The sequence below is a fragment of the Hemitrygon akajei genome, chromosome 14 (assembly GCF_048418815.1).
Source record: "Hemitrygon akajei chromosome 14, sHemAka1.3, whole genome shotgun sequence".
NCBI classification, from domain to species: Eukaryota; Metazoa; Chordata; class Chondrichthyes; order Myliobatiformes; family Dasyatidae; genus Hemitrygon; species Hemitrygon akajei.
This window is the reverse complement of record NC_133137.1, coordinates 65,378,363-65,404,447: the sequence shown is the minus strand read 5'-3', so window position 1 is coordinate 65,404,447 and position 26,085 is coordinate 65,378,363. Positions and strand designations below refer to the sequence as shown.

The following is a 26,085-nucleotide window of genomic DNA, read 5'->3' as shown; positions in this document are numbered from 1 at the left end:
AATTGGGGGGGGGGGGGCAGGAGACCACCTGTTGACTTTAAGATAATCGGCTGCCACAATCTTTCTTCAAATATGGCTTTCACTGGGAAGTTGGATCTCACACACCAGTACTATTCTGTGCAGTGCAGTGCAGTGCAGTGCACAGCATCTTCCAGCTAATTAGTCTGGCAGATTTCTCAGCTTTGCTTTGACATTCTGTAAGCCCTGGCTGCTGAAATTAAACTTTTGTCAATGGCTTGGTACTATTAGAAATTATAGTTAAATAACTGAATTAAATTATAAAAAATACAAAGATCATTTTACTTTTTACTTTCACTTTTCTCTTGGTCAACATTACTTCCTGATGATTAATTTCAATTCAATTTCCCATTCAGAGCTTAGGAGGGTTAATGGTGCCTAATGAAGACTCTGACCCTGACCTGGAGTTGCATGCTGACTACGGTTCTTTGTGGGAATGGGACCTGCTCTCGGGGTTTCACAACTGGCTGTTGTTCAGCACGCCAAGGGCTCAGCCCAAGAGCTCCACTTGCCTTCAGAGGACTGAGCATTTGTGGCTCTGGAGACGGGGGGATCGGAAGTCAGTGTCCAAGCAGAAGACCAGTGTGTCATGGGAGATGGAAGATCTAAGGTTGTGTGCCCAGCGACCTGAAATCTTTGGGCACAGAGCTCAGAAAAAGTGATGCAACAGACTTCTAACATCATAAACCAGCGAGTTGTTCTTTATGGCTCCCCTCTCACTATGAAACGGAGACACCTTTTACTCCATTATTAGGAGAAAGAGAGCCTGTGGTATGTCGAATGCTAGGTGAACAATGTAGTCTTTGGAGTACTGCAAGTCTTTGTCTTTATTGATGCTTTGCTCATGCTTGAGTTTTCAGTGGTGGGTGCCAATGCTATTTTTTGGCCGGTGGGGAGGGGGGATTGTTGCTTGCTGCCACTTAAGTGTGGGAGGGAGGGGAGCTGGGGGGGGTACTTTGGGGTTCTAACATTTAACTGTCGTTCATTCTTTGGGGGCACTCCTCTGTTTTCATGGATGTTTGCGAAGAAAATGCATTTCAGGATGTATATTGTATACATTCCTCTGACATTAAATGTACCTTTTGAAACCTTTGACCTCCTCTACCAAACTCAGGTTGGAGCAGCAACACCTCATATTCCATCTCGGTGGTCTCTAACCTGACGGCATGAACGTCGATTTTTCTAACTTACAGTAATAACTTCCCCTTCTCTTTATTCTATTCCCCACTCTGATTATACTCACTCCTCTTCTCCCCACTCACCCATCACCTCCCTCTGGTTTCCCTCCTCCTTCCATTTCCTCCATTATCCACTGTTCTTTCCTGTTAGATTCTTTTTCAGCCCTTTACCTCTTCCCACCTCTCCCCCTCCCACCTCTCCCCCTCCCAACTTCTTACTTCATCTTCCCACCCACTTACTCCTCACCTGATCTCACCCATCAAATGCCAGCTTGTACTTCTTCCCCAACCCACACATTCTTATTCTGGCTTCTACCCTCTTTCATTCCAGTCCTAATGAAGAATCTCAGTCAAAAATATCCATTGTTTATTCTCTTCCATAGACACTGCTTGACTTGCTGAGTTTTTCCAGCACTTTGTGTGTTACTCAAGGTTCCCAGCATCTGCAAAATCTCTTGCATTCCTAATGATTTCAATGGGTTTGCAGGCCACACTGGGCTTAATCTGGTGCAGACCATACAAAAAGATTTCTCAGGCTGAGATGTCTGTGGAAGTTCACACTACCACAACAGAACTCAATTTCAATTTTACCAATGCAGCACAGGGGTAGTGAGAAACACAGGTGCCACTGTAGAAGATGTCATTAATAGTAATAAATTCACACCAGGGCTAGACTTCAGGATTTCTCTGAAGAAAGGCAGCAAAATAAAACAGAAATGCTAATGACCAGATAGAGGATCTCCAAGATTGGGACTACTGTGTAGACATGGCAAGATTAAAAAAAAAATCAAAGCATCTCATTTAAAATGATGGCGGTAGTTACTACTTTCAAAGACATCTTTTTGGAGTATGTGGAATGAAAGTTCCACTGAACTCACTGATGTACTTTGAAAATCCTTTAAATATGATCATTAAGAAATTTTAGAAGTTCATATCCCAAAAACAAAGAAGGTAATAACTTACAGTGGCCTGGTTTTTGTCTCTATCATCTTCTGAATTGTAAAATCACTGTTGAGTGATACAGCCTTTGTTCCACAACCTGCCCAGAAGATTATCTGTCCTGTAATGGTTGATGTGCTCAAGCACACCAAAGGAGTACTGATGTCACCTATATCAATAACCTTCAGTGGCGCACCATCTTGATACTGTTAGACAAGAATAAACCACAAACTATTGTTTGCATTATGGAAAAGAATACAAGTCTATTTGTTAGAATTAATGTTATTACATTTACTGAGATTTTTAAAAAATTGATGACGTTTGAAATAAAATACACTAATAAAAATAGTTCATTTTAACAGTTATTTAAAAAACTCAAACAAACCCAAATAAAAAATGCAAAAACCTGAATTTCTTAATGCAACGATCAGATCAAACTGAGGTATCTTTTACAAAAAATAAAAAGAACTATTTTCTTGTAGCATTATCCTAACCACTGTCAACTACTTTTGGAGCATTGTGCTAACCACTGAAGTAGTTTCCTTTCTTACAATGCTTTGTAAAAAAGCTGATGGATGATAATGGATAATTAGAAAAAAAAATTTGCTTAAGAGAAGATAAAAATATACATAAAAGTCTGTGCACTGTTAAACTTTATAAATTGGAAAAGTAATTTAGGAAAGGTCCCCAGATATCATAAAAAGATTGTTTTGAATTTAAGACTGAGCAGCGGATCTTTTCTAAATTTAAATAAGACATAATATCACGTAGCCATTGAAGATGTGTAGGAGGGGTAGACTCCTTCCATTTAAGCAAGATTGCTCTCCTTGCTAAAAGAGAGGTAAAAACTAAAACCTGTAGGTTAGGAGTATTTAAAGTTATATCTTCATTTGCAATAATACCAAACAGGGCAGTAAGGGGATTTGGGTCAAATTGGACCCTAAAAAGTTGTGAGAAGGTATGGAATACTTACCGCCAAAACTTTTCAATTTTAGGGCAAAACCAAAACATATGAATTAAAGAGGCATCAGCAGAGTTGCATTTATTACAAAGTGGAAAAACGTTTGGATAAAAACTGGACAGCTTCTGTTTAGAAATATAAGCTCTATGAACCACTTTAAATTGTAGAAGAGAATGACGAGCACAGAAAGATGATTTATTAACCCGTTTAAGAATTTTATTCCATCTTTCATCAGAAATCTGACAATTTAGGTCATCCTCCCAAGCTTTTTTTATTTTATCTAAAAAGTCTTGTCTAGAATCAATCAACAAGTTATAGATACCAGTAATAGAACCATTAACAAAAGGTTTTAAATTTAAAATATCGTCCAGTAAATTTTTATCAGGACCTATAGGAAAAATAGTTACCGTAATTGGAAATGTAAGAAATCTCTAATTTGAAGATACCTGTAAAAATGTGTTTTTGGGAGTGCAAATTTAGTTGACAATTGGTCAAATGAAGCAAAAGATCCTGAGATAAACAGGTCCCAAAAACACTTAATACCTAGTTCATCCCAATGCTTAAAGACTTTGTCAGTCATGGAAGGGATAAAAAAAAATAATTAAGGAGAATGGGAGATGATAATGAAAAATTTGCTAAACCAAAAAATTTTTCTAAATTGAGACCAGATCCTTAAAGTTTGCTTAACAATTATGTTATCTGTTGTTTTATTTGCTGAAAAAGAAGAGTATGATCCAAGAAGAGAGACAATAGAGGAATTTTTTACAGAATTAACTTCTAAGGAGACCCATGATGGGCAATCTTTACGATAAATATAATAGGACCAAAAAGTAATATTCCTTATATTGGCAGCCCAATAGTAAAACCTAAAATTGGGTAGGGCTAATCCATACATCTCTTTATTTCTTTGTAGGTAAACTTTACTTAAACAAGCTTGTTTATTATTCCAAATATAAGATGTTAAAATTGAATCTAAAGAATCAAAATAGGTATTAGGAATAAAAATAGGTAAAGCCTGAAAAATATATAAAAATTTAGGAAGAATCTTCATTTTAATCGAATTAATTCAGCCAATTAGGGATAAAGAAAGAGGAGATCATTCAGAAAGCATCTTTTTCACAGAATTCAGTAAGGGGCTTAAGTTTTCTTTAAATAAATTCTTGAAGTTTTTAGTAATTGTTACACCTAGATATGTAATTGACTTGTAACAACTTGGAACGGAAATTTGGCATTTGATGACATTAGGTCATTTAAAGGAAATAGTTCACTTTTATGTAAGTTCAGCTTATATCCTGAAAAAACTAAAGTTTAGTTTTTTTTTCTTTCTTACAATGCTAAACTCCCCAAAGAGCTCAGGAACGTCAGTGGAATCCCTATGTCCTTGCTCAAATTACATCAGACAATTCCAGAATCATTTAATGCACCGAGACTGCTGAATAGCTGGAGGCACACTCATGCATTCTGACCATCAGACCTGAACTACACTGGTCTCAGACCCTGAACTTGATAAAAGTGTAATCTACCTAATTTAAATATCTCCAGAGAACAAAATCAAGATTTCAGAAATATTGAGAGTATTCATACTATGAAATCCAGTATGTAAAACTTAAAATTAACTTACCATTTGCTTTGTTAAATCTCTCAATTTGGGATTCTAATTATGCATTGGAAGTTTTTTTTTTAAACTTTGCAGAAGATAAAAACTCAATATATGATCCTGGGAATGAAAGGGTGAATGAATAAGGAGTGTTTAATAGCTCTGAGCCTGTACTGACTGGAGTTTAGAAGGATGAGGAAAGGATTCATAGAAACCTACTAAACATTGAAAGGCCTGGATAGAGTAGACACGGAAAATGCTTTTAATAGTGAAAGAGTCTAGGACCAGAGGGCACAAATTCAAATTAGAAGATGTCATATTTGAAAAGAGTTTGAGGATGAATTTCTTTGGACAGAATGTGATGAATTTGTGGAATTTATAGTTACAAACGGATGGTTTCTTGATTAGTAAGGGTATCAAAAGGCCATGGGGAGAAGGCAGGAGAATGGGGTTGAGAGGGAAAATAAATCAATCATGATTGAATGCTGGGGCAGACTCAATGGGCCGAAATGCCTAACTGTTCCTATGTCTTGTTGTCTAAAGCAAAAGCTAAATCCAAAAGCTGAAAATGTGAACATGAAATTATTGACTAGCCACCACCAGAGGGTGGAGTTGTACACAAAATGATAGATTGTGTTGGACTGCTGAGCAGAAATTTCTTCACCAGGTGATTGATGAACCTTTGGAATTCTTTACCCTAAAAGCAGCAGAGATTCAATCGTTTTGATTCAAAACACAGATCAATAGATTTTTGGGCACTATGGGAATCAAGTGTCCTGGAATGAAGTGTTATGGGAATAGTTCTGGAAAAATCATACCTGGGTAGAATGTTCAACCATTATCTTATTGAAAGATGGAGGGGAACTCAAGGAGACAGATAGCCTTCTATCCCTCATGTTCCTGTTCAAGGGGCTGGGATGCAAATATTCAGGCATATTATTCATTTCCAAAGGAAAAGCAGAAAGGAAAAAGGAAATGGAGCAGCTTTGTCCCTACATGTTGTTATTCCAGCAGTGTAAGGTAAAGCTAAGTAGTCTGGATGGGAGTAGTATATTATGCCTGCCCCCTCCCCCACGGCCACACCTTCCACCAAACTATAGCTACACTGTAGCACAGAGCATAAATCAAATAGTAATGAAGACCTGTAAGAAAGGTAGTTTTAGACATCATGTGATTCAGTAAGGATGGATCTGAAGATACGGGGGCACATTCAAAATATGAATTTGGCACATTATTTTGAGGATTTAATGAATGTGCAGGCTACTTTTGATCTAGTACTTTTAACAAATCATTTAATTACTTGGACGAGGGATGGAGTACACTGGGACCAAGCCTGCTGATGACACAAACCCAGGTGGGTTAGCAGGCTGGGAGGAGGACACAAGCAGACTGCAAACAAATACGGAAAAAGTAAGTGAGCAGAAAAGATGTTTCCAGGTAAGAGATGATTCATTTTATTAAAAAGGTATACAAAAGCAAATTATTGAAATAGAGTGAGATTTTAAAAAGCTGTGGTTCAAAGGTACGTAACTAAATTGGCCTAGAGGTGCAATAATTAAGGTGGTTATTGGAATGCTGGCCTTTTATTGCAACTAGTCTAGAGTATAAAAAGAAAGGAAGTCTGATTTAACTTTACAGGCAACTAATGAAAACATATTTGCAGCACTGCAGTTGTTTTAACTTTTAAGAGATGATGTGCTTGCAGAAGAGGCAGTGCAGAGGTTCACTGCATTGATTCTTGTAATGAATGGACTATTGTATGCAAGCAGATTGAGAATGCCAAATTGGAATTGAAAAGACTGGGAAGTGATTTTATTTGAGCATATAAAACTCTATTAGGGGACTGAAAAGGTGGATGCTGAGAAAATGCTTCTCCCAGTAAGGTTATCCAGAATTAAAGATTGGTTCTTTAAGGCAGGGGCGAGTAGGCTGAGCTGGGTCAGATAGCCATCTGGGGCATGGTTACAAAATGACAAAATATTCCAGGGAATTTAACCTTTGGAACAGATAGGATTAAAATGAAAAAGCAAATACGGTTGCCCTAGATGGGATAAAGGTAGTAGAATGCAAGGACTGTGGCTTTGAAAATCAAAGGTAGGTGTGTTCACGCTTTTGTATCTTCTGCCTGATGGAAGAAGATGGGGAAGGGTCTTTGATTATGTTGGCTGCTTTCCAGAAACAGTAGGAAGAATAGACAGTCAATGGAGAGAAGGCCGGTTTACATGACAGATTGGTCTGTGTTTACAACTGTCTGCAGTTTGTGGTTTTGGGCAGAGTAACTGCATATCAAAATGTGTTCTATCCAAATGGAGCATCTCTAAAATTCAGTAAGGATCACTGGATGTACTTAACTGTCTAAATGGCATGAAAAACAAGGTTTCAATAATAAACCAACATCCAATAGCAGATGGCTTTTAACTAGCACTGAAGAGCAAGTCTGGAAAACACAAAATGCATGCTGTTGCACCAGTTAGCATTGCTGCCTCACTCCTCGGGGATTTTGATTTGAGCCTGATCTCAGGTACGGTCACTGAGTGGGATGAATTAGTGTGCTCCAGTTTCCTCCCACATTTTCAAAGACATGCAGATAGATTCAATAGTAACGTAAAATGTAAGTTAACGGAAAAGAATCAAACCAGATGCTGCCGGGCACATGAAAGAGAATATGGAGCAATGAGCTCTGATACCCAGTTACTGAATATGAAATTAGGTATTGGCAAGGAATGTAAGTGTGCAGCCTCTGCAAAGAGTACACTATTTCTGGATTTTCATGTTTAATTGCATGTGTGTACTCAGATTTTTTTTCCATTGTAAAAGGGTTATCAGCATTCGCATCACTAATTTCAGACAATATCTATTTTTCATTCTGTCATTAAAAGGGCAGCATGACAATCAGAAATATAGGGGGAGCAGAGTGGCTAGCACAATGCTTTACAGTACTAGTGTTCCGAGTACATTTCCCTCTGCTGCCTGTAAGGAGTTTGTACGTTCTTTCTGTGACCGTGTCTCCCAGTGTTCCAGTTTCCACCCACAGTCCAAAGAGGCTCCAGTTGGTGGGTTAATTGATCGTTGTAAATTGTCCTGTAATTAGGCTAGGGTTAAATCAGGGGCTGCTGGGCGGTGCAGCTTGAAGGACTGGAAGGGCCTATTCCGCACTGTATCTCAATAAATAAATAAAAAATAAAAGGACCCAAGGACGGATCCTTGAGCTTTTAAGGGAATGAGCAAAGACATTGAGATGATTCTCCCAAGACCATAAAAAAGGAATAATTCCAGATAACTGCAATCACATCTAACTGGAAAACTAAAGAGAGCGATTGGAGAAGAACAATTTATTAATCAGCATCAATGCCTACAGATTGGTCAGTGAGGATTAGCTCCCACAGACACAATCTCATGTCACAAGCAACTTGAATCAGAGCCACTATAAATGCTAAAACTTCATTGTGTATATTGGAATGTGAAACTTCAGACATCATAGGCAAGGTAAAAGCCTACTTAAAGACTTTAGATCAGAAAGATTTAAGAATACAGATCCACAATCCCTTATCCGAAATCCTTGGGGCCAGTTGCATTACAGAATTCAGAATTTTTCGGATTTCAGAATCCCTTCTTATTGGTTCCGGGACCCCCTGCGAATACCAAAAAACATGTAAGCTCAAGTCCCTTATTTAACCTGTCTCAGTGCGGTGGACTTTAGGATCCGGTGGGGCTCCAGACCTATGCACGTCCTCCCGTATACTTTAAATCATCTCTAGATTATTTATAATACCTAATACAATGTAAATGCTATGTAGGTAGTTGTTATACTGTATTATTTAGGGAAGAATGACAAGAAAAAATTTTTTCAACAAAAACATTCAATAAAACATAAAAATATACAGCTTCAAACGAACTGAATCAAATACATGGTAAATGACTTATTGGAATAAAGTAGAACATCGCTGTCACTATAAAAATTCAGTAACTTGTCTTTCTGTTTCTTTAAATCACATACAGTGGTAGTTCCAACACCATATTCCTCAGTGAGATGCCACACAGACACACCACGATCAAGCTTCTGCAATAACTCCACTTTCTGCGTTATTGATAATGATTGATACTTCCTTCTCTTTTTCTCATTGCTACCCATATAGGTATCTGCAGCTCTTTTTGACATTTTCACAGTGAAATTAAACACAAAGTCAACAGTGAACACAAAATATCAGCGAACAGCAAATGCACGTGTAACCATACGAGCGCTGAGCCACAACTGATGTCTAGTGGCCTCTGCTACTGTTGCCACGTCACACCTGAGTGACGTCAGCTGTTGGTGATAAAAACTTCGGTTTTCAGAGATTTTTGGATTTCAGAATTTCAGATAAGGGATTGTGGACCTGTATATTGGATTGTTAAATAATGTCTTGGGAGATAAAGGTGGGGTGGATTCAGTAGATTTGAATTTACCCAAGGAGACGAATCTATTATACTGTAAATTAATATATGGCAGTCAATAGGCATGTGAGAAAGAATAAGGTGCAATGTTAAGGAGAATAAGGAGAAGAAGGAGTGATAAAACTGAGGAGATTGCTCTGTAACCCAGATTCTTATAAAAATAAGCCAAGAAAGTTGCATGGTCAGTTAAGGCAAAAAAAGTAAAAGGTGATTTTCATAAATGCCCAGAAGGAATATTGGGAAGGGAATTCAGAGAATTAAACAAGCTACAACATTGAATTTGTAAATAGCATTCAAGCAATTACAAATAGCTCAAATGTATTCAAAAAAGATGAAATTACCTTGACTGTGGTATCTTTAAAAACAGCAAGCTTCCCATCTGCTGTCCCCACCAAAAGCAAATTGTCTTCTTTGCTAGGCACAACAACAATAATACTAAATAAATAATAACTTACGGACTTCCATTCACCATACATCATAATGTCTGGGTGAAGTGAACAATGATTTTTTTAAAATTAAGTCATTGAGGTAATGAAGAAATTGTTGTAGCAAACTCCTACTAATAACAATGCAATAATGAACTTTTTTTAAAAAAATGGTAATTGGACAACAATTTAGGCACCAGGTCAGATTGAAAGATCCAGGTGTTGGGACCTGAGGCGAGGAATGGGCCGGTTCAGCTTGCTGCTCTGCTCTGTGCTGGACTAAGGGTCTACGGACAGGACCGGCTTTGTGGACTTCAGTTTTGAATGCTATTTGCTTGCGTTTATTGTTTGCATGATTTGTTTCTTTTTCTCTGCACATTGGGTGCTTGATGGTCTTTTTTTTGGGGTTCTTTGTTTTATGGCTGCCTGTTAGGAGATGGATCTCAAGGTTGTATTATGTATACATATTTTGATAATAAATGTACTTTGAACTTTGAATTTAAATAATGGGCAGGGCACTTTTGATGGCTTACGTTGTTCTTCTTCAAAAGGGTGCTAAATTATCTTTTACATCATCCTGAGACAGCACCCAGAGCTGTATTTAAGGTCTCATGCAACAGATAGCACTTCTGATAGGAAAGCATACCCTCAAATAATGCAACTCACAATGGATAGTACAAGGCTAGCCTTTTGTACTCAAATATCTGGAATTTGGTTGGAACGACATTTTGATTCTAGCTCTTCAAGCTGAGCCATGCACCATACTTGCTTATTCACTGATTATTCATCATGATGTTTCAAATAACTATTCCAAGTGTGCTCTGTGTCCACAGATCTACCTTTACTGATTAATACGATGACTAAAACTCCCTTTCTTACAAGTCTTCGTTACTACTTGACTCACAGTGGCATGCAAAAGTTTGGGCACCCCGGTTAAAATTTCTGTTACTGTGAATAGTTAAGTGAGTAGAAGATGGACTGATCCCCAAAAGTCATAAAGTTAAAGACGACACTTTCTTTTCAACATTTTAACCAAGATTAGTGTATTATTTTTGTTTTGTATAATTTTAGAGTGAAAGAAAGGAAAGGAGCACCATGCAAAAGTTTAGGCACCCCAAGAGATTTGAGCTCTCAGATAACTTTTACTAAGGTTTCAGACCTTAATCAGCTTGTTAGGGCTATGGCTTGATCACAGTCATCATTAGGAAAGGCCAGGTGATGTAAATTTCAAAGCTTTATAAATACCCTGACTCCTCAAACTTTGTCCCAAAAATCAGCAGCCATGGGCTCCTCTAAGCAGCTGCCAAGCACTCTGAAAATTAAAATAAATGTTGCCCACAAAGCAGAAGGCTACAAGAAGATAGCAAAGCGTTTTCAGGTAGCTGTTTCCTCAGTTCACAACGTAATTAAGAAATGGCAGTTAACAGGAGGTCAAGTTGAGGTCTGGAAGACCAAGAAAACTTTCCAAGAGAACTGCTTGTAGGATTGCTGGAAAGGCAAATCAAAACCCCCGTTTGACTGCATAAGACCTTCAGGAAGATTTAGCAGACTCTGGAGTGGTGGTGCATTGTTCTACTGTGCAGCGTGGCATGGGGAACTGATAAGAGGGAAGAATGAATTCAATTAAATACCAGCAAATTCTGGAAGCAAACATCACACCGTCTGTAAAAAAGCTGAAGATGAGAAGAGGATCCTAAACACACCTCAAGATCCACAATGGTCTACCTCAAGAGGTGCAAGCTGAAGGGTTTGCCATGGCCCTCACAGTCCACCGACCTAAACATCATCGAAAATCTGTGGATAGACCTCAAAAGAGCAGTGCATGCAAGACGGCCCAAGAATCTCACAGAACTAGAAGCCTTTTGCAAGGAAGATAGATAGATAGATAGATAGATAGATAGATAGATAGATAGATAGATACTTTATTCATCCCCATGGGGAAATTCAACATTTTTTCCAATGTCCCATACACTTGTTGTAGCAAAAACTCCTTACATACAATACTTAACTCAGTAATAATATGATATGCATCTAAATCACTAACTCAAAAAGCATTAATAATAGCTTTAAAAAAAAAAAAAAAGTTCTTAAGTCCTGGCAGTTGAATTGTAAAGCCTAATGGCATTGGGGAGTATTGACCTCTTCATCCTGTCTGAGGAGCATTGCATCGACAGTAACCTGTCGCTGAAACTGCTTCTCTGTCTCTGGATGGTGCTATGTAGAGGATGTTCAGGGTTTTCCATAATTGACCGTAGCCTACTCAGCGCCCTTCGCTCAGCTACCGATGTTAAACTCTCCAGTACTTTGCCCACGACAGAGCCCGCCTTCCTTATCAGCTTATTAAGACGTGAGGCGTCCTTCTTCTTAATGCTTCCTCCCCAACACGCCACCACAAAGAAGAGGGCGCTCTCAACAACTGACCTATAGAACATCATCAGCATCTCACTGCAGACATTGAATGACGCCAACCTTCTAAGGAAGTACAGTCGACTCTGTGCCTTCCTGCACAAGGCATCTGTGTTGGCAGTCCAGTCTAGCTTCTCGTCCAACTGTACTCCCAGATACTTGTAGGTCTTAACCTGCTCCACACATTCTCCATTAATGATCACTGGCTCCATATGAGGCCTAGATCTCCTAAAGTCCACCACCATCTCCTTGGTCTTGGTGACATTGAGACGCAGGTAGTTTGAGTTGCACCATATCACAAAGTCCTGTATCAGTTTCCTATACTCCTCCTCCTGTCCATTCCTGACACACCCCACTATGGCCGTGTCATCAGCGAACTTCTGCACATGGCAGGACTCCGAGTTATATTGGAAGTCAGATGTGTACAGGGTGAACAGGACCGGAGAGAGTACGGTTCCCTGTGGCGCTCCTGTGCTGCTGACCACTGTGTCAGACCTACAGTCTCCCAACCGCACATACTGAGGTCTATCTGTCAAGTAGTCCACTATCCAATCCACAATGTGCAAAATGTGCAAAATGGGCAAAAATCCACTAGAGAAGAATTGAAAGACTCTTAGCTGGCTACAGAAAGCGTTTACAAGCTGTGATACTTGCCAAGGGGGGTGTTACTAAGTACTGACCATGCAGGGTGCCCAAACTTTTGCATCGGGCCCTTTTCCTTTTTTGTTACTTTGAAACTGTAAAAGATGGAAATAAAAAAAGTAATCTTGCTTAAAATATTAAAGAAATGTGTCATCTTTAACTTTATGCCTTTTGGAAATCAGGTCATCTTTTACTCGCTTAGCTATTCACAGTAACAGAAATTTTGACCAGGGATGCCCAAACTTTTGCATGCTACTGTATATTCTGTGCTAGTTTCACTGTGGTTTGGTGAGAGATGTGGTGGAGAAGAGGAGGTGCAGGCACAATATACTTCTTCTAACCAGACTTCTTTGCCTTCTTATTTCCCATTTCCATCAAAAATGAATCTATATCTTGTGTTTATGAATCAATACAACTCCTCACACTGAGCTAATCTCAACATGTATGAGAATACATGTATGAAAGTGAGCACTCTACTTCCTTTTCCTTTCTGCATTTCCTTAGGAAATGCCAAAATACCAGAATATTTAGTGCCAGCCTCATGAACAGGAACGTGAGGAATAGGGGGCCATCTGGTTCCCAAGTCCCCTTCCACCTTTCAACAAAATAATAGTTGAGCATTCCATCCTAGTGCAATTTCCCATAGCCTTTAGTAACCAAAAATTTACTGATTTATCTTTTGAATCAATACAACTGAACCTCCACAGCTATTGGGATAAAGAATCTCAAAAGTTTCCAACTCTTCAGGTGAAGAAACTTCCCCTCAACTCAGTCCTACATGGTCTACACTTTGTCTATGATTGCGCCCTCTGGTGGTTGCCTGTCAATTATTTCCTGACCACACATTCCACTTCTGGATTAAGCTTTTGTTTTTTTTATATTGCATTTTTGTTTTCAAAAGTCTTTTTTTAAAGTAATAATTCCCTATGTGTAATTAGAGTCCACGGTGATTAAGTTTTAATAAGTAATTTACTGAGCTATTTAAAAGGATATTATAAGTCAAATAGGCATGGTTGGACAAATATCACAAAAATTTAACAGAATTTTTCATTAACGAGGATAAATCTAATTACAACAAACTAATAGTGCTAAATATTTTATGCAGCATTCCTTATTTTTATCACTTTTATCACTTATTTAATCTTATGCCAGCATGTTGAGATTTCAGTTGTTTTTCCTGTTTAAAAGTTTTCAGAGATCATTGCCATCTGGGGATTCTCTGTATTTTAAGTGAGGATAATCCTGGCTGCTGTGTTGGCAGACAGCACAAGGAAGGGCTGCTGCTCTCAGGTGGGAGTGCCCAGCAGATTGGAGCCAAAATGTGGAAGAAATTAATATCCTTCAGACCTATGTTCTGGATGCTCACTCTCTGTATGGTGCTGCAGATCATTCCAATACAATTCCAAGATAATGGAAATGGAGAGTTTCTTATTCAGCATTCAGAACATCAGAGAAATTGATCAAACCATGGAATTGTGCAAAAATTCAAATGTAGATACAGTTGGTTTCTCTGCTCATGTGGATGTTGTTAAATAAGAGATCTCAACAAAATAAACAAGATTTATTTTAATATCACCCTTTTCCACCTCACAATTTCTTGCATGCCTAGTGTATTCAGCTACAAATGGCTACTGTTCATGTTATACTCTGCAAAAAAAAATCAAATAAGGCATTTTATAATCAATAATTCAAGCTATTTAGTACTATTTTATGGGAGTGCGCATTTGTTTAACATAAACATTCGAATTGCATTGTGATTTTACAGGACAAGGCCATAATTTCTCTGACTTTGCATGAATATTTTAATTGTAAAAACATCTCAAGGGGTTATGTTCAGATCTAGCACCAATTTCCTTCTGACAGATTGTCTTTTCCCACACCCATGGAAATTTCAGCAAACTAAATTCAAACTTAAATAAGCATTCAGATAACAATCTTGGGGTATATTGTAGACATGAATGTGATTAAAAAAGCAAACTTGATTGAAAAAGGGCAGACTAGCTTTTGAAGTCCAGCTTCGGTTTTGATATTCCAGATTTTCATAGACACAGCATGAAGGAAAACAGGAAATGCGCCACTGTAATTAAATAACATATACTGATCAAATTGTTTTAGACTGATCTACTAGTGCTTTAAATCATACCAACCTCTTTTTGGAATGATTTGTAAAGAACAAACAGGTAATGGAATCATACATCTTTCGAAGTTGGTGTATAGACCGCACATCCTCTGTGCTGACTACCCACAAACGTCCTGACTGCGTGCCAGCAACAACCCAGTTAACTTGTTCACCAATCACACTTACGAATGCCAGACACAATATGCAGTTATCATCGATATCCTGGCAAAGGATTAAAAGAATTCAAAGAAAAAGTGATCTGAGTAAGCAAACCAAAGGACCCATTTTTAGTTATTAGATAAGAAATATCTGAAAAGCATTTACAGTTATGCCTTTCTCACCTGAGAGGCAAATCAGCATAGTTTAATAGATTTCAAAGTTCAACATAATGAGTTCATTTTTCACATGGTATCATACACTTTTATTACATTCTTAATGTTACAGTGAAATTAAACAGCTTTTGACATGATAGATAAACTGCTCTTGCCAAATTTGATGGGCAGACAAGTGAACATTTACTGGAATGGCAACCCATCTTTCTGATTTGTGTTTCCCTGCCTAAAATCCAGATACATTCATTTCTCCCTCTTATGACTCCTTGCCCTTGCTCCCTCTTCCATAATATCATTTCCCCATGTCATAACATGTAATTTTCCAGTTTTCCTTTCATTTATTCATTTATCATGCTTATTCACGACAATAATATTTATCAGACACATTATGCTTCTTTGTCTGTGTTAGGTGCTGCTTATAGGTAGACTGTGGGACATACCACCAGGCCAGGCTATACCAACAGGAGATTGTAAAACAGATCCAAAACCACAGATGCCAATATGGCAGAAGTGTCCAGATCTGTTACAACCAGAAAGAAAAAGCGAAATCCATAACATAGGAGAATTCCATATTGAGTCTGGAGAGCTGCAACATGCCCAGATGAAAGATGTGGAATTGTTCTTTAAACTTACATTGGTCTCATTGTAACAGTGCAGGAGATCGGAGAGAAATGAGGGATTCAAGTGGCAGGCAACTATTTGACCGTGGCTTTAACTCATCTTTTGTCTAGCATTTTGTAGCATTCTGTACTTGAAATCAAATTCTCCCAGCTTTTGAACAACATTAATTGATTCCTGTAAACTACCTATTAGCATTATTGAAATATAAGATAGAAGTTGCTGCACTACAGGGTAATAAGCAGAGCTAGAATGAGATGAGTGGGATTGCTCTGCTGGGAGCTGGCATGGACTTTATGGCCAAATGATATCCTTCTGGACTGTAATAAATAATTAATTGCCATTGCCTTCTTCTCCATGTTGAAAACAAAATCAATAAAAATACTTTAAACAACTGCTTCAGATTTTTATGTCCTGTAAAATTCCAAATCGGTCCAATATTTGGCAAGACAGGCGCTATTTTGATAATGGTGTGGTCAAAGTAATACCAATTTGACTAGTGACATTCATCTAAAAGCACAGGTAGGAAAACAATTCATGGCTCATCTTCTAGCACAAGTTCGATGCAAACAGTTTGAGTCTTTAAATCTCACACAAGGACTACTTTTCCATTTATGTCAAGAATGAAAGAAATTGCTTCCAAAATTGACTCTAAGCTCCCTTCTCCCCCCCCCCCCCCCAATTTAGTTTATGACATTCTGTTGCTATAATCCGTGTCCATCTGCAGTATATTTTGTGCATATGGTTTTTATTTACATAATCTGGTTGATTTTTTTATGGCTATTTGAAATGAGTTAGAAACTTGCTTTTTGTAACACCAAGCAGATAGAAAGACTGGAAACTCACAGGCAGGAAACTTCAAATTTTCCAAAAGAAAAACCTGAGAAAATGAAATGCAAGAAAATAGAAGATTTTTATAATTATTGTCTTCTTAACTTGGGACAATATGTTTCCATCCTGGAGATATTATTTCCCCACTGAGCAGGGCAATTTTTGTAGATGTAACTGAAACTTCAAAACTTCACCTTTACACATACCATAAGAGTCTGGCCTTGAGTATCCAGCTGCAGAGATGAAAGTTGTGCCTTGTCTCTTTTTCCACTGCCAATCCAGACATTCAATTCTCTGCAAATTGGATTAGTAGCTACCATGCACTCTGCTGCAAGATTACTGGGTATTGTTATTATTCTCATCAAACAAAGTAGTTTCACAGAGTTCAGGCTGTCATATACCTGGAGGACAAAATGTGCAAGAATACTGTTTCTATTTCCAACAAGCACTCTCAAAATTAATTTTGGTATATTATTTCTTCATCCCAATCAATTTCAATCAAGCTTTTATCTAGCTCTGATTTTCATGCAAATATTACATTTAGGGTTTATGTCATATGCTATAAATAATGACAAGAACACAATAAAATGATTGATTCTTTTATGGCAGTAGTTTAACATAGAAGCAGTAACGAAACATAGTTGGCTTTTCTATCCATTAAGAAAACATAAAAGGCTATTGTAAGCAACGAAAGGTGTGATACAGACCAATTTAAAAGTGACCTGGAAATTCCAAATGTAATCAAGTTCAAGATAGGTTGATGAGATTGAATAAAAACTGAGTTTAAATAATTAAAGCTAAATTATATCCCCACGTCCCCCCTTTGCTCACAAACGGCATAATTTCATGACCTATTTTACAAGCGTAATACCCTAAGTTAGAATACACTAACTATAACACATTCTATTCCAAGCACAAACATGCTTAATCAACCTCTGTGGTATTATCAAAAGTGTATGAAATACACTTACAACATACCTGCAAAGCTTTAGGCCTGTCCTCTGCATTTGGTTTCAGACAATGATCAATTAAATTCTGTACACCAGGCCATGGCGAACAGTTTAATTCTTTCACTGGATCTGAAAAGGGATTAAATACTGATTAAAATACAATAATGCAACAGCATACTAATGTAACAAATGGATTTGAAATGTACAGCTATTACAGATTGCAATTTATGGATTCTATAGTAGTAGGAAACAGCAATCCACCAATCTTTAATTTTAAATTAATGCCATGAGATTCATAGAAAACATATTACAAAATGTCCCTTGATTCTGAAATATTACAGTTCATATAAAGATATATAATTAAAGAATTTTCTTTAATTGTAAAAAAGAACAATTATTAAGCAGCGCATTCTTTTACAATTAAAGAACACTATTCTCACAAACTCTATATCTTTACATGTAGTGGGATCAGAAATTTATCTGTGTTCTCCACAGAAAAGCAGTTAAGAAAATGTCATTTCCATTTGAAGATCGCATACAAAGACAGCAAAGCATAGATTTTTTTTAAGTGTTCATTTACATCAGAGATTCAGTATTACGGAAAGAACAAAATATGTGTGAACACTGGTTATCAATGAAAAACATTGAACTCTGATCTCAAAATAAGTTTATTGGTGAATGGGAGCTCAAGCCCTTTTCTCCAATTCCTTGTGCTGATTTTACCATTGTTTCTTTTTTTAATTATTTGAATGCATTGAACCCATAACCAATGGAGACAATTAAACTGTTCAAAAATAGTAAGCATGTTCTCAAAAGCAGTCTGGGTGCTCCAGTGGGTCCTTCAGTACTCTGCGACTTCAAACCAGTTTTTATTTCCAGATGTCAATCATATTCAAAAGAGTCATCCTTTACATCTAGAGGAAATAGGACCACAAAGTAGTAGAATTAGGCCATTTAGCCCATTGGGTCTGCTGCACCATTCAATCATGGCTGATTTGTCTTCCTTCTCCACCTCATTCTCCTGCCTTCTCCCTGTATCCTTTGGCACCTTAACTAATCAACCTCTGCTTCAAATATACTGTACTCAATGAATTGCCCTCTACAGCTACCTGTGGCAAAGAATTTCACAGATTTACCACCCTCTAGGCAATAGAAAATCCTCCTTATTAAGGGATATCCATCTACCCAGAGGCTGTGCCCTCAAGTCCAAGACTCTCCCATTATTAAAAATATCCTCTCCATGTCTACTCTATCCAGATCTTCCAATATTCAGTAGTTTTCAAAGTGATCGCCCAACCTAATTTTTCTGAATTCTGACTCAGCCCAGAGCCATCAAACATTACTCATACGTTAACCCTTTAATTCCAAGATCATTCTCAAAAAACTACAATGCCAGTATATCCTTCCTTAGATATAGAGCCCAAAACTGCTTACAATACTCAAAAGGTAGCCTTACCAATGCCTTATAAAGCCTCAGCATTACATCGTGCATTTATATTTTAGTACTTAAAAATAAATGCTAACATTGTATTTTCCTTTCTTTCTACTTCAGGGATTCCCACACTAGGATTCCCTCGTTCCTTTGCACCTCTGATTTTTGAATTCAACCCCATTTAGAAAATAGTCTACACCTTTACTCCTTTTACGAAAAGACATGACCATACACTTCCTATATGCCTTCTGCTATTTCTTCGTCCATTCTCCCTATCTGTCCAAGTCCTTCTTCAGACTCCCTGCTTTCTCAACACCACTTACCCATCCGCCCACCATTTATCATCCACAAACTTGCCACAAAGCCATCAATTCAATCATCCATATCATTTTAAATATAACATGAAAAGTAGTGGGCTCATCACTTACCCCTGGTGAACACTTCTAGTCACCGACAACCAACCAGAAAAGGCCCCCTTTATTCCCACTCTTTGCCTTCTGTCAGTCAGCTAATCATCTGTCCATGCTAGTCTCTTTCCAATCTTTCCTATATTACCATGTGCTCCCATCTTGTTTAGCAGTCTCGTATGTGGCTCCTTGTCAAAGGCTTTCTAAAAATTCAAGTAAACAACATCCACTGGCACTCCTTTGTCTCTCTTTCCTGTTACTTCTTCATAGAATTACAACAGATTTGTTAGACAAGATTTTCTGTTAAGGCAACCATGCAGACTTATATTTTAATCACATACTCCAAAATTTCATTTTTAATAATTAACTCTATTTTCTTACGAACCACTGAAATCAAGCTAACTGGCCTATAATTTCCTGGCTTTGCCTCCTTCCTTTCTTTAAGAATGAAGTGATGATTGTGATTTTCCAGTCCTTCAGAACCATTCCAGAATCCAACAATTCTCAATAAATCATAACTAATGCCTCCACAGTCTTTTCAGATACCTCTTTTAGAACCCTTGAATGTAGTCCATCTGGTTCAGGTGACATATCTACCTTCAGAACTTATTCTGCACTGTTCTATGGTAGTAATAGTGATGACACTCACTTCTGCCTCGAATCTCAAATTTCTGCCACTGCTGCTGTACCATCATCCCTGTTAATGTCTCTTTCCAATCAACTTTGACCAGTTCCTCATTAATTGAGATCCCCTGTGAATATTTTAACATTGTCATAAGCTCATCTATCTTATTTCATATACTATGTGCATTCAAATTTATCTTCTGTCCTGCATTGACCACACTTCTCAATTTGTTCTCCATATTGCCTTAAATTAAATTTGTATCTCTTTCTAAACTTTCTGTCTTAATTTTTATTATGGACATTTCAGTAACCTCTTCTGCACTAGCCTTATCTTTTACTTTACCCATACTTCTACAAGTTGCTAAACCCAACCCCCCCCCCCCCCCCAATATTTAGTTTAAAGCACTAGTTATGCAATTTGCCAGGACCCTGATCCCAGCATGGTTCAGGTGGAGCCTGCCCATCGAAGCAGCTCCCACCTTCCCAATACTGATGCTAACGTATCGGAATTCAAACCCACTTCTCCCACACCAATCTCTGAGCCGGATATTTAACTCACTGATCTTATTAACACTGTGCCAAATTTACATGTAGCTTTGATAACAATCCAGAGATTATTACCCTTTTGGTCCTGAATTTTAATTTAGTCCCTAGCTGCCCAATTTTTTTTGTCAGAACTTCATTCCTTGTTATTCCTATGTCATGTGTCCCCACATGCACCACAGCAGCTGGATCTTTCCCCCTCCACTCCAAATTTCTCTGCAGGGTCAGATGAGGTGGCCCAAAGCCATCTCTTAGAAAAATAGAGGGCTATGCTCTAGGGAAATTCTAGGCAGTCTCCAGAGTACGTTATATGGTCAGCACAATATTGTGGGCCGAAGAGCCTGTAATGTGCTGTAAAATTCTATGTTCTATAACCAGGCATCAGGCAGGGAGCACAGCCTTCAGGACTCCCAATTTTTGCAACAAATAATTGTGTCCATTCCCCTGACTGTACTATCACCAATCACAACAACATTTTTCCTTCTCTACCTCCTCTTGCATGACTTCTTGTACCATGGTGTCATGGTTTGATTGCTCATTCTTCCTACTGCTCTTATTCCCATCTGCAAAGTGAGGAAGAATCTCAGGCCTACTGTGCCAGCTCACGTTCTGAGGTTTCTGCAGCACCACCTCATGGATCCCTCTATTGGCCTCATTTGAAGTCGCACCCTTTTGTCCCCGGCCACAGACCAAATTTGAAGTCTTTAATCTAATGGGTGTGACTGCCTCCTGAAACACAATGCCCAAGTAACTCTCCCCCTTCCCGATGCACCACAGTGTTCGAAGCTCAGATTCCAGGTCATCAACTTTGAGCCTGAGGTCCTCAAGCAATCAACACTTGCTGTAAATGTGGTCACCAGGAACCACAATGGGGTCCACCAGCTTCTACATCATGCAGCTACAAATACATATATGTTGGGGAGGATAGCAGGTCAGATATGGGACAATACAATCCAGTGTCACCAGGTACCCTCACTGTAGAGGAAGAGAAATTGGATTCAGTCACATTCAATACACTTAAGACGAAAATGTAGATTCAATAGAAAGCACTGGTGTGAAGACAAATAAACAGAATATTTTATTAGAAATTGTACTAATTGGGTTTCTCATTCATTGGTTTTAAAGGAAATAATTACCTGGCAATCTCCCCTGAACTGCTATCTCATCAAAGTCATTTGGAAACTTCATTCCATCAGAGATTCTTTTACCATTCGTAATGATATCGTACAAAAGTAATCCAAAGGAATATATATCGGCCTGGTGATTGTAGATGACATTTCCTTTTGCAACTTCTGGTGCTCGAAACCCTAGAACAAAATAATTTAAAATATTCAAAGTCACTTTCAGTTAAAATACCACAATCACATTACCCTTTCAAATCCTGTTGAGCAAAAGTAGGAATCCATTTCTCAAAAACTATGCTATCATTTTCTTTTCCATCCCAGTTTTCACTTTTCTCAGTAATTTGATTTCATATATAGTACTGTGTAAAAATCTTTAGCACAGATATATATAAGCTAAGGTGTCTAAGACTTTAACACAGTACTGTGTTTATCAACGTGGAGCAAAGAGTTTGTAAATCTTGTGGGAGCAAAAGATGTTAGGAATTTTGAGAATGGAGTACGGGAAGGGGTATGGGATAGGTGGTAGAGGATTGACAGGGGCAGGGTGTGCTGTAGGTGCAGACACACCCAGCCCTGAGACACCACTCTCAGTCCACAATGGAGACCCATATTAGAATCAGGTTTATCATCACTCAGATGTATCATGATTTTTTTTTCTTCTGCAGCAGCAGTACAGTGCAATACACAAAATTACTACTGTACTGTGCAAAAGTCTAAGGCACCAGGCTATATACCTAAGACTTTTGCATAGTACTGTACAATTGCCTCACTCCTTTGTAACATTTCAAATTATTCTGTATTTTGCATTTATTACATTAAGTATAACAGTGTAAATTGAAGAGTTTAGCATTTATTATCAAGAGATTCTGTAGATTCTGGAAATTAAGAGCAATGAGCACAAAATGCTGGAGGAACTCAGCAGTCAGGCACTTCTCTGGCAGGAAATAAACACTTGATCAGGACTGGAAAGGTAGGGGGAAGAAGCCAGAATAAGAAGGTGGAGGATGGGAAGGAGAACAAGCTGGCAGGTGATAGGTGAAGCCAGGAGAGGAGGAAGATGGGCAGGTGGGGGAGGAGGGATAACGTAAGAACCTGGGAGGTGATAGGTGAAAAAGGTAGAGAGCGGAAAACCATACATGAATGCCCACGAATACAGCCAAAGAAAAAAAAAGTGTTCCTCCGGGACCTAAGTGCAAAACAACCATACACAGCACAAGACACATTAAAAAAAGCAGTAAACAGACAGTCACAAAAAAAATATATAGCCTAAATCTCTGGGTGACATGTTCTGTAAATTGTTGATGCATGGTGTTGTCGGCAAGAACAAGCAGTTCTCAGCAATCTGAAATAAATTTTTTAAAGAGTTAAAATGTTTTCAAATAAACACGTCAGTGAATTTTACTTTAGAAAAAGTGTAAGATTTTACCTGGTGTCCCCTCAGAATTCTTGATTCCCATTCTACCGCAATATTGAGCAATACCATAATCAGCAATTTTGGCAATTATAGCTGAATTAGGGTTCAAGCTGAACAGAAGCACATTATGAGGCTTCATATCTCGATAGATTATCATTGAAGAATGAAGATATCTGTTTAAAAAGTGTATATTATTAACATGGATAAAAGCAAACAAACTGAATATTTTTAAAAATCATTCTGGAAAGAGATTTAAAAGAAGCAAACTTGTAATCACATACTACAAACAAAACCGGATCTCTATCCATCAATTGATGCTTTGCTGGTGAGATCGCTCTGCCACAGAGAGGGGAGATTGCCTTTCTATTGCTGGTGAGATTGCTTTGCAACGGAGAGGTTAGACTGCCTGTATATTGCTGGTGAGATCGTTCAGTTATGGAGAGGGACAATGTTACACAAGTTTGCTGTGCTTTGGATATGGACTTGGACCATAGACTTTTTTTTTAAGTATCATAGTTTTTAAAATATATTCTATGCTTTTCGCCCAATCTTTCTTATTTTTTGTGTGTGGGGGAGGGGGATTAGGGGTCGATGTGCCTGCTCCATTTTTGTTTGATTTTTTTTGTGCGGGGAGGAGGAATTTTGGGGGTTGTTGATCATGCTGGCATTCTTTTCTTTCTTGGTTTCTTGGCTATCTGGAGAAGAAGAATTTCAGAGTTGTATCTTTTGATCATAAATGAAACTTTGGTTTAATATTTAAATACGGAAATCCTAACAGACTATCCCTTATTGATTTTAGAGTGCTATTTTAGCATATTTAATTTAATATAGTATTGCTTGCAAATCTTAGTGTAAATTATGCTCATTGGTACACACCTAAATTCAAGAATTAATTATGTGGAATTTGAATTATGATTGGTTAGATACTGTAAATCTAAGACATAGGATTTTCTTAATCCATATATATCATATATTGCATTGCAAACATTTTAAAAACACAAAAAACTAAGTTATTTCTTATTACATGTTGCTTGTTTTTTCATGAAGAAATGTGATAACATCTACAAGGAAGATCAGTCTGTTAAGCAGGCCACAATTTATTTTCATGCATTATATCTGCCTCCTTAATTCTGTTACCAGGATAAATTAACAAATAAACAGAGGAAAATATTCTTAAAACATTCTTGAAAAACATGCTGTGTAAAGATCATAATGCCAGGCAAACTATCCTCTCATCTACCTATCAAGCACTTCCTACACTCACTCAATGATAAAATCTACAGTGGTACACTGGCCTCATCAGGCATCCTCAGCCTTAAATAAATGCCTAAGAGGAGGGCACTAGTAGAATCTACTTACCAGTTACTGCTCTGTGAAGATGACTGCTCTTTTATTACTATAGTTAAGACATGAAATTTAACTACTTTCCAAAAAACTCCAAGTTTAAAAAACAGAAGAGGAAAACAAGAATATTAGAAGACTATTTGAATCCAATATTTTAGAAAAGCTTTTAAGATTTTATGGATTACAAGCTTCAGAAAATATATAGAAAATAAGGCAAAGGATTTTGGGAGGAAAATTCTAGTTTCAAATAGAAACCGATAAAAACTGTAAATAAAAAATCTGAAATGAAAACAAAATACAGTAAGTGTTCAACAGATTTTGCAATTCTGTGGAAAGAGAAATAGAATTAATAGTTCAAGTCAAAGAATGTTTGTCAAAATTTAGAAAGAGAAAATACAAGTTAACTTAAAGTTACAACCTTCTGTGCAACTTAAAACCAACATGTTTTCTCTCTTTCCTAGTTCTGACAAAGGGTATTTGATCTGAAGAATTCCCTTATTTTTTCTTTCCTCAAATGATGCTTGACCTGCAAAATATTTCTTGCATTTTCTGTTTCTGTAACCTATTGTCCAAAATTATTATCAAAACACATTCTAAATCATTTTAGGCAAAGCAAGAACTTCAATTGCAACTTATGGTAACTTTTGATCATTAGATTTTTATGTTTATTGGTGAATTAGCTTTCTTTTCTACAAATTGTCTTTGGTTCAAAGACATTTTCCTCCATTTAAACAAGTAAATAATGTGAAGTCTAAACCAGTTCAATGATTTTCTTCTTTTTCTGCTTGTGTCATAAATAATACATGACAACTTCCAACAGCTAACAGCAGTGCATCATGACTGAAGATAAATGTCCTATGCTGACAGACATCAAAGTATTAGACACTGCAATCAGGAGTTTATTTTTTTTGCCCAAGTGTATTGTTAATTATATTGAAGCACAATGTACCAAGTTATAGATACCTTAAGCCATCAGCCACATGTAGAGCTATCCGATGTTGAAGTTTTCGATTAAGTTGTTCTTTCTCATGGTTAAGTAACTGATCTAGGGACCCTTTGGGTGCCAATTCCATGACCAACATCCGAGGCCGACAGGTAGCAGCAAATAATGAAATCAAACTTGGATGACGCAGTTGACAATGAACTGCAAGTTCCTGAATATTATATAATTGCATACACATATTACTTACCGCAGATAAAAAAAAGAGATAGAACTTCTGGTTAAAATACAAACTAGATGTTAATTAAACACATTAAAAGGGTCTGTTTTACATGTTCTACTCAAAATCATTGTAATTCACTGAATATGCTGTATAGATTGGCTAAAACCAGCATAGTGCACAGATCTTAGAACAAAAAGTTTCTTTGCAATTTTAATTTATAAAATACTCAAGCACACATTTAAAAGAAGTAACATGTACAGCTTCTTTTGCAATTGAAAACATATTTTCATAAAAATGTGTTTTCAAAGAAGTGCCCACTTGGAGCAATGTAATCTGGAAAACCCAAAAAAAATTACTTTTAAAAATATACAGAAGAATTTGCGGGCTATACCAGCAACATAGATAATTTTCAAGATAACTTATACAATATACATATTCAAAAGCTTTTGAAACATGCCATGTGTGTCCTTGTAGTCAAGAGACTCAGCTGAATTCTGATTACCATTGTGGGCCACATGCAATAAGTGGAATATTAAGGATGTGAAGTGTTCTCCAAGCAAACCAGTGGCTCACCATGTAATTTA

General features: G+C 37.5%; 1 protein-coding gene across 2 annotated transcripts in view; it reads right to left on the bottom strand.

Moving 5' to 3' along the window:
• lrrk2 (leucine-rich repeat kinase 2) overlaps positions 1-26,085 on the bottom strand; it is a 130,695-nt gene that overhangs the window by 9,655 nt on the left and 94,955 nt on the right. Inside the window, exons 40-47 of one of the 2 annotated variants that reach the window (XM_073066269.1) lie at positions 25,302-25,492; positions 23,007-23,167; positions 21,593-21,763; positions 17,479-17,579; positions 16,707-16,901; positions 14,748-14,941; positions 9,469-9,541; positions 2,160-2,341 (exon numbers count right to left, since the gene is read on the bottom strand). In XM_073066269.1, the coding sequence (XP_072922370.1) occupies positions 2,160-2,341; positions 9,469-9,541; positions 14,748-14,941; positions 16,707-16,901; positions 17,479-17,579; positions 21,593-21,763; positions 23,007-23,167; positions 25,302-25,492 (1,268 nt within the window). Of the gene's footprint in view, positions 1-2,159; positions 2,342-9,468; positions 9,542-12,577; positions 12,696-14,747; positions 14,942-16,706; positions 16,902-17,478; positions 17,580-21,592; positions 21,764-23,006; positions 23,168-25,301; positions 25,493-26,085 lie in introns of those variants that run through there. The other variant, XM_073066270.1, reaches the window with a different exon arrangement.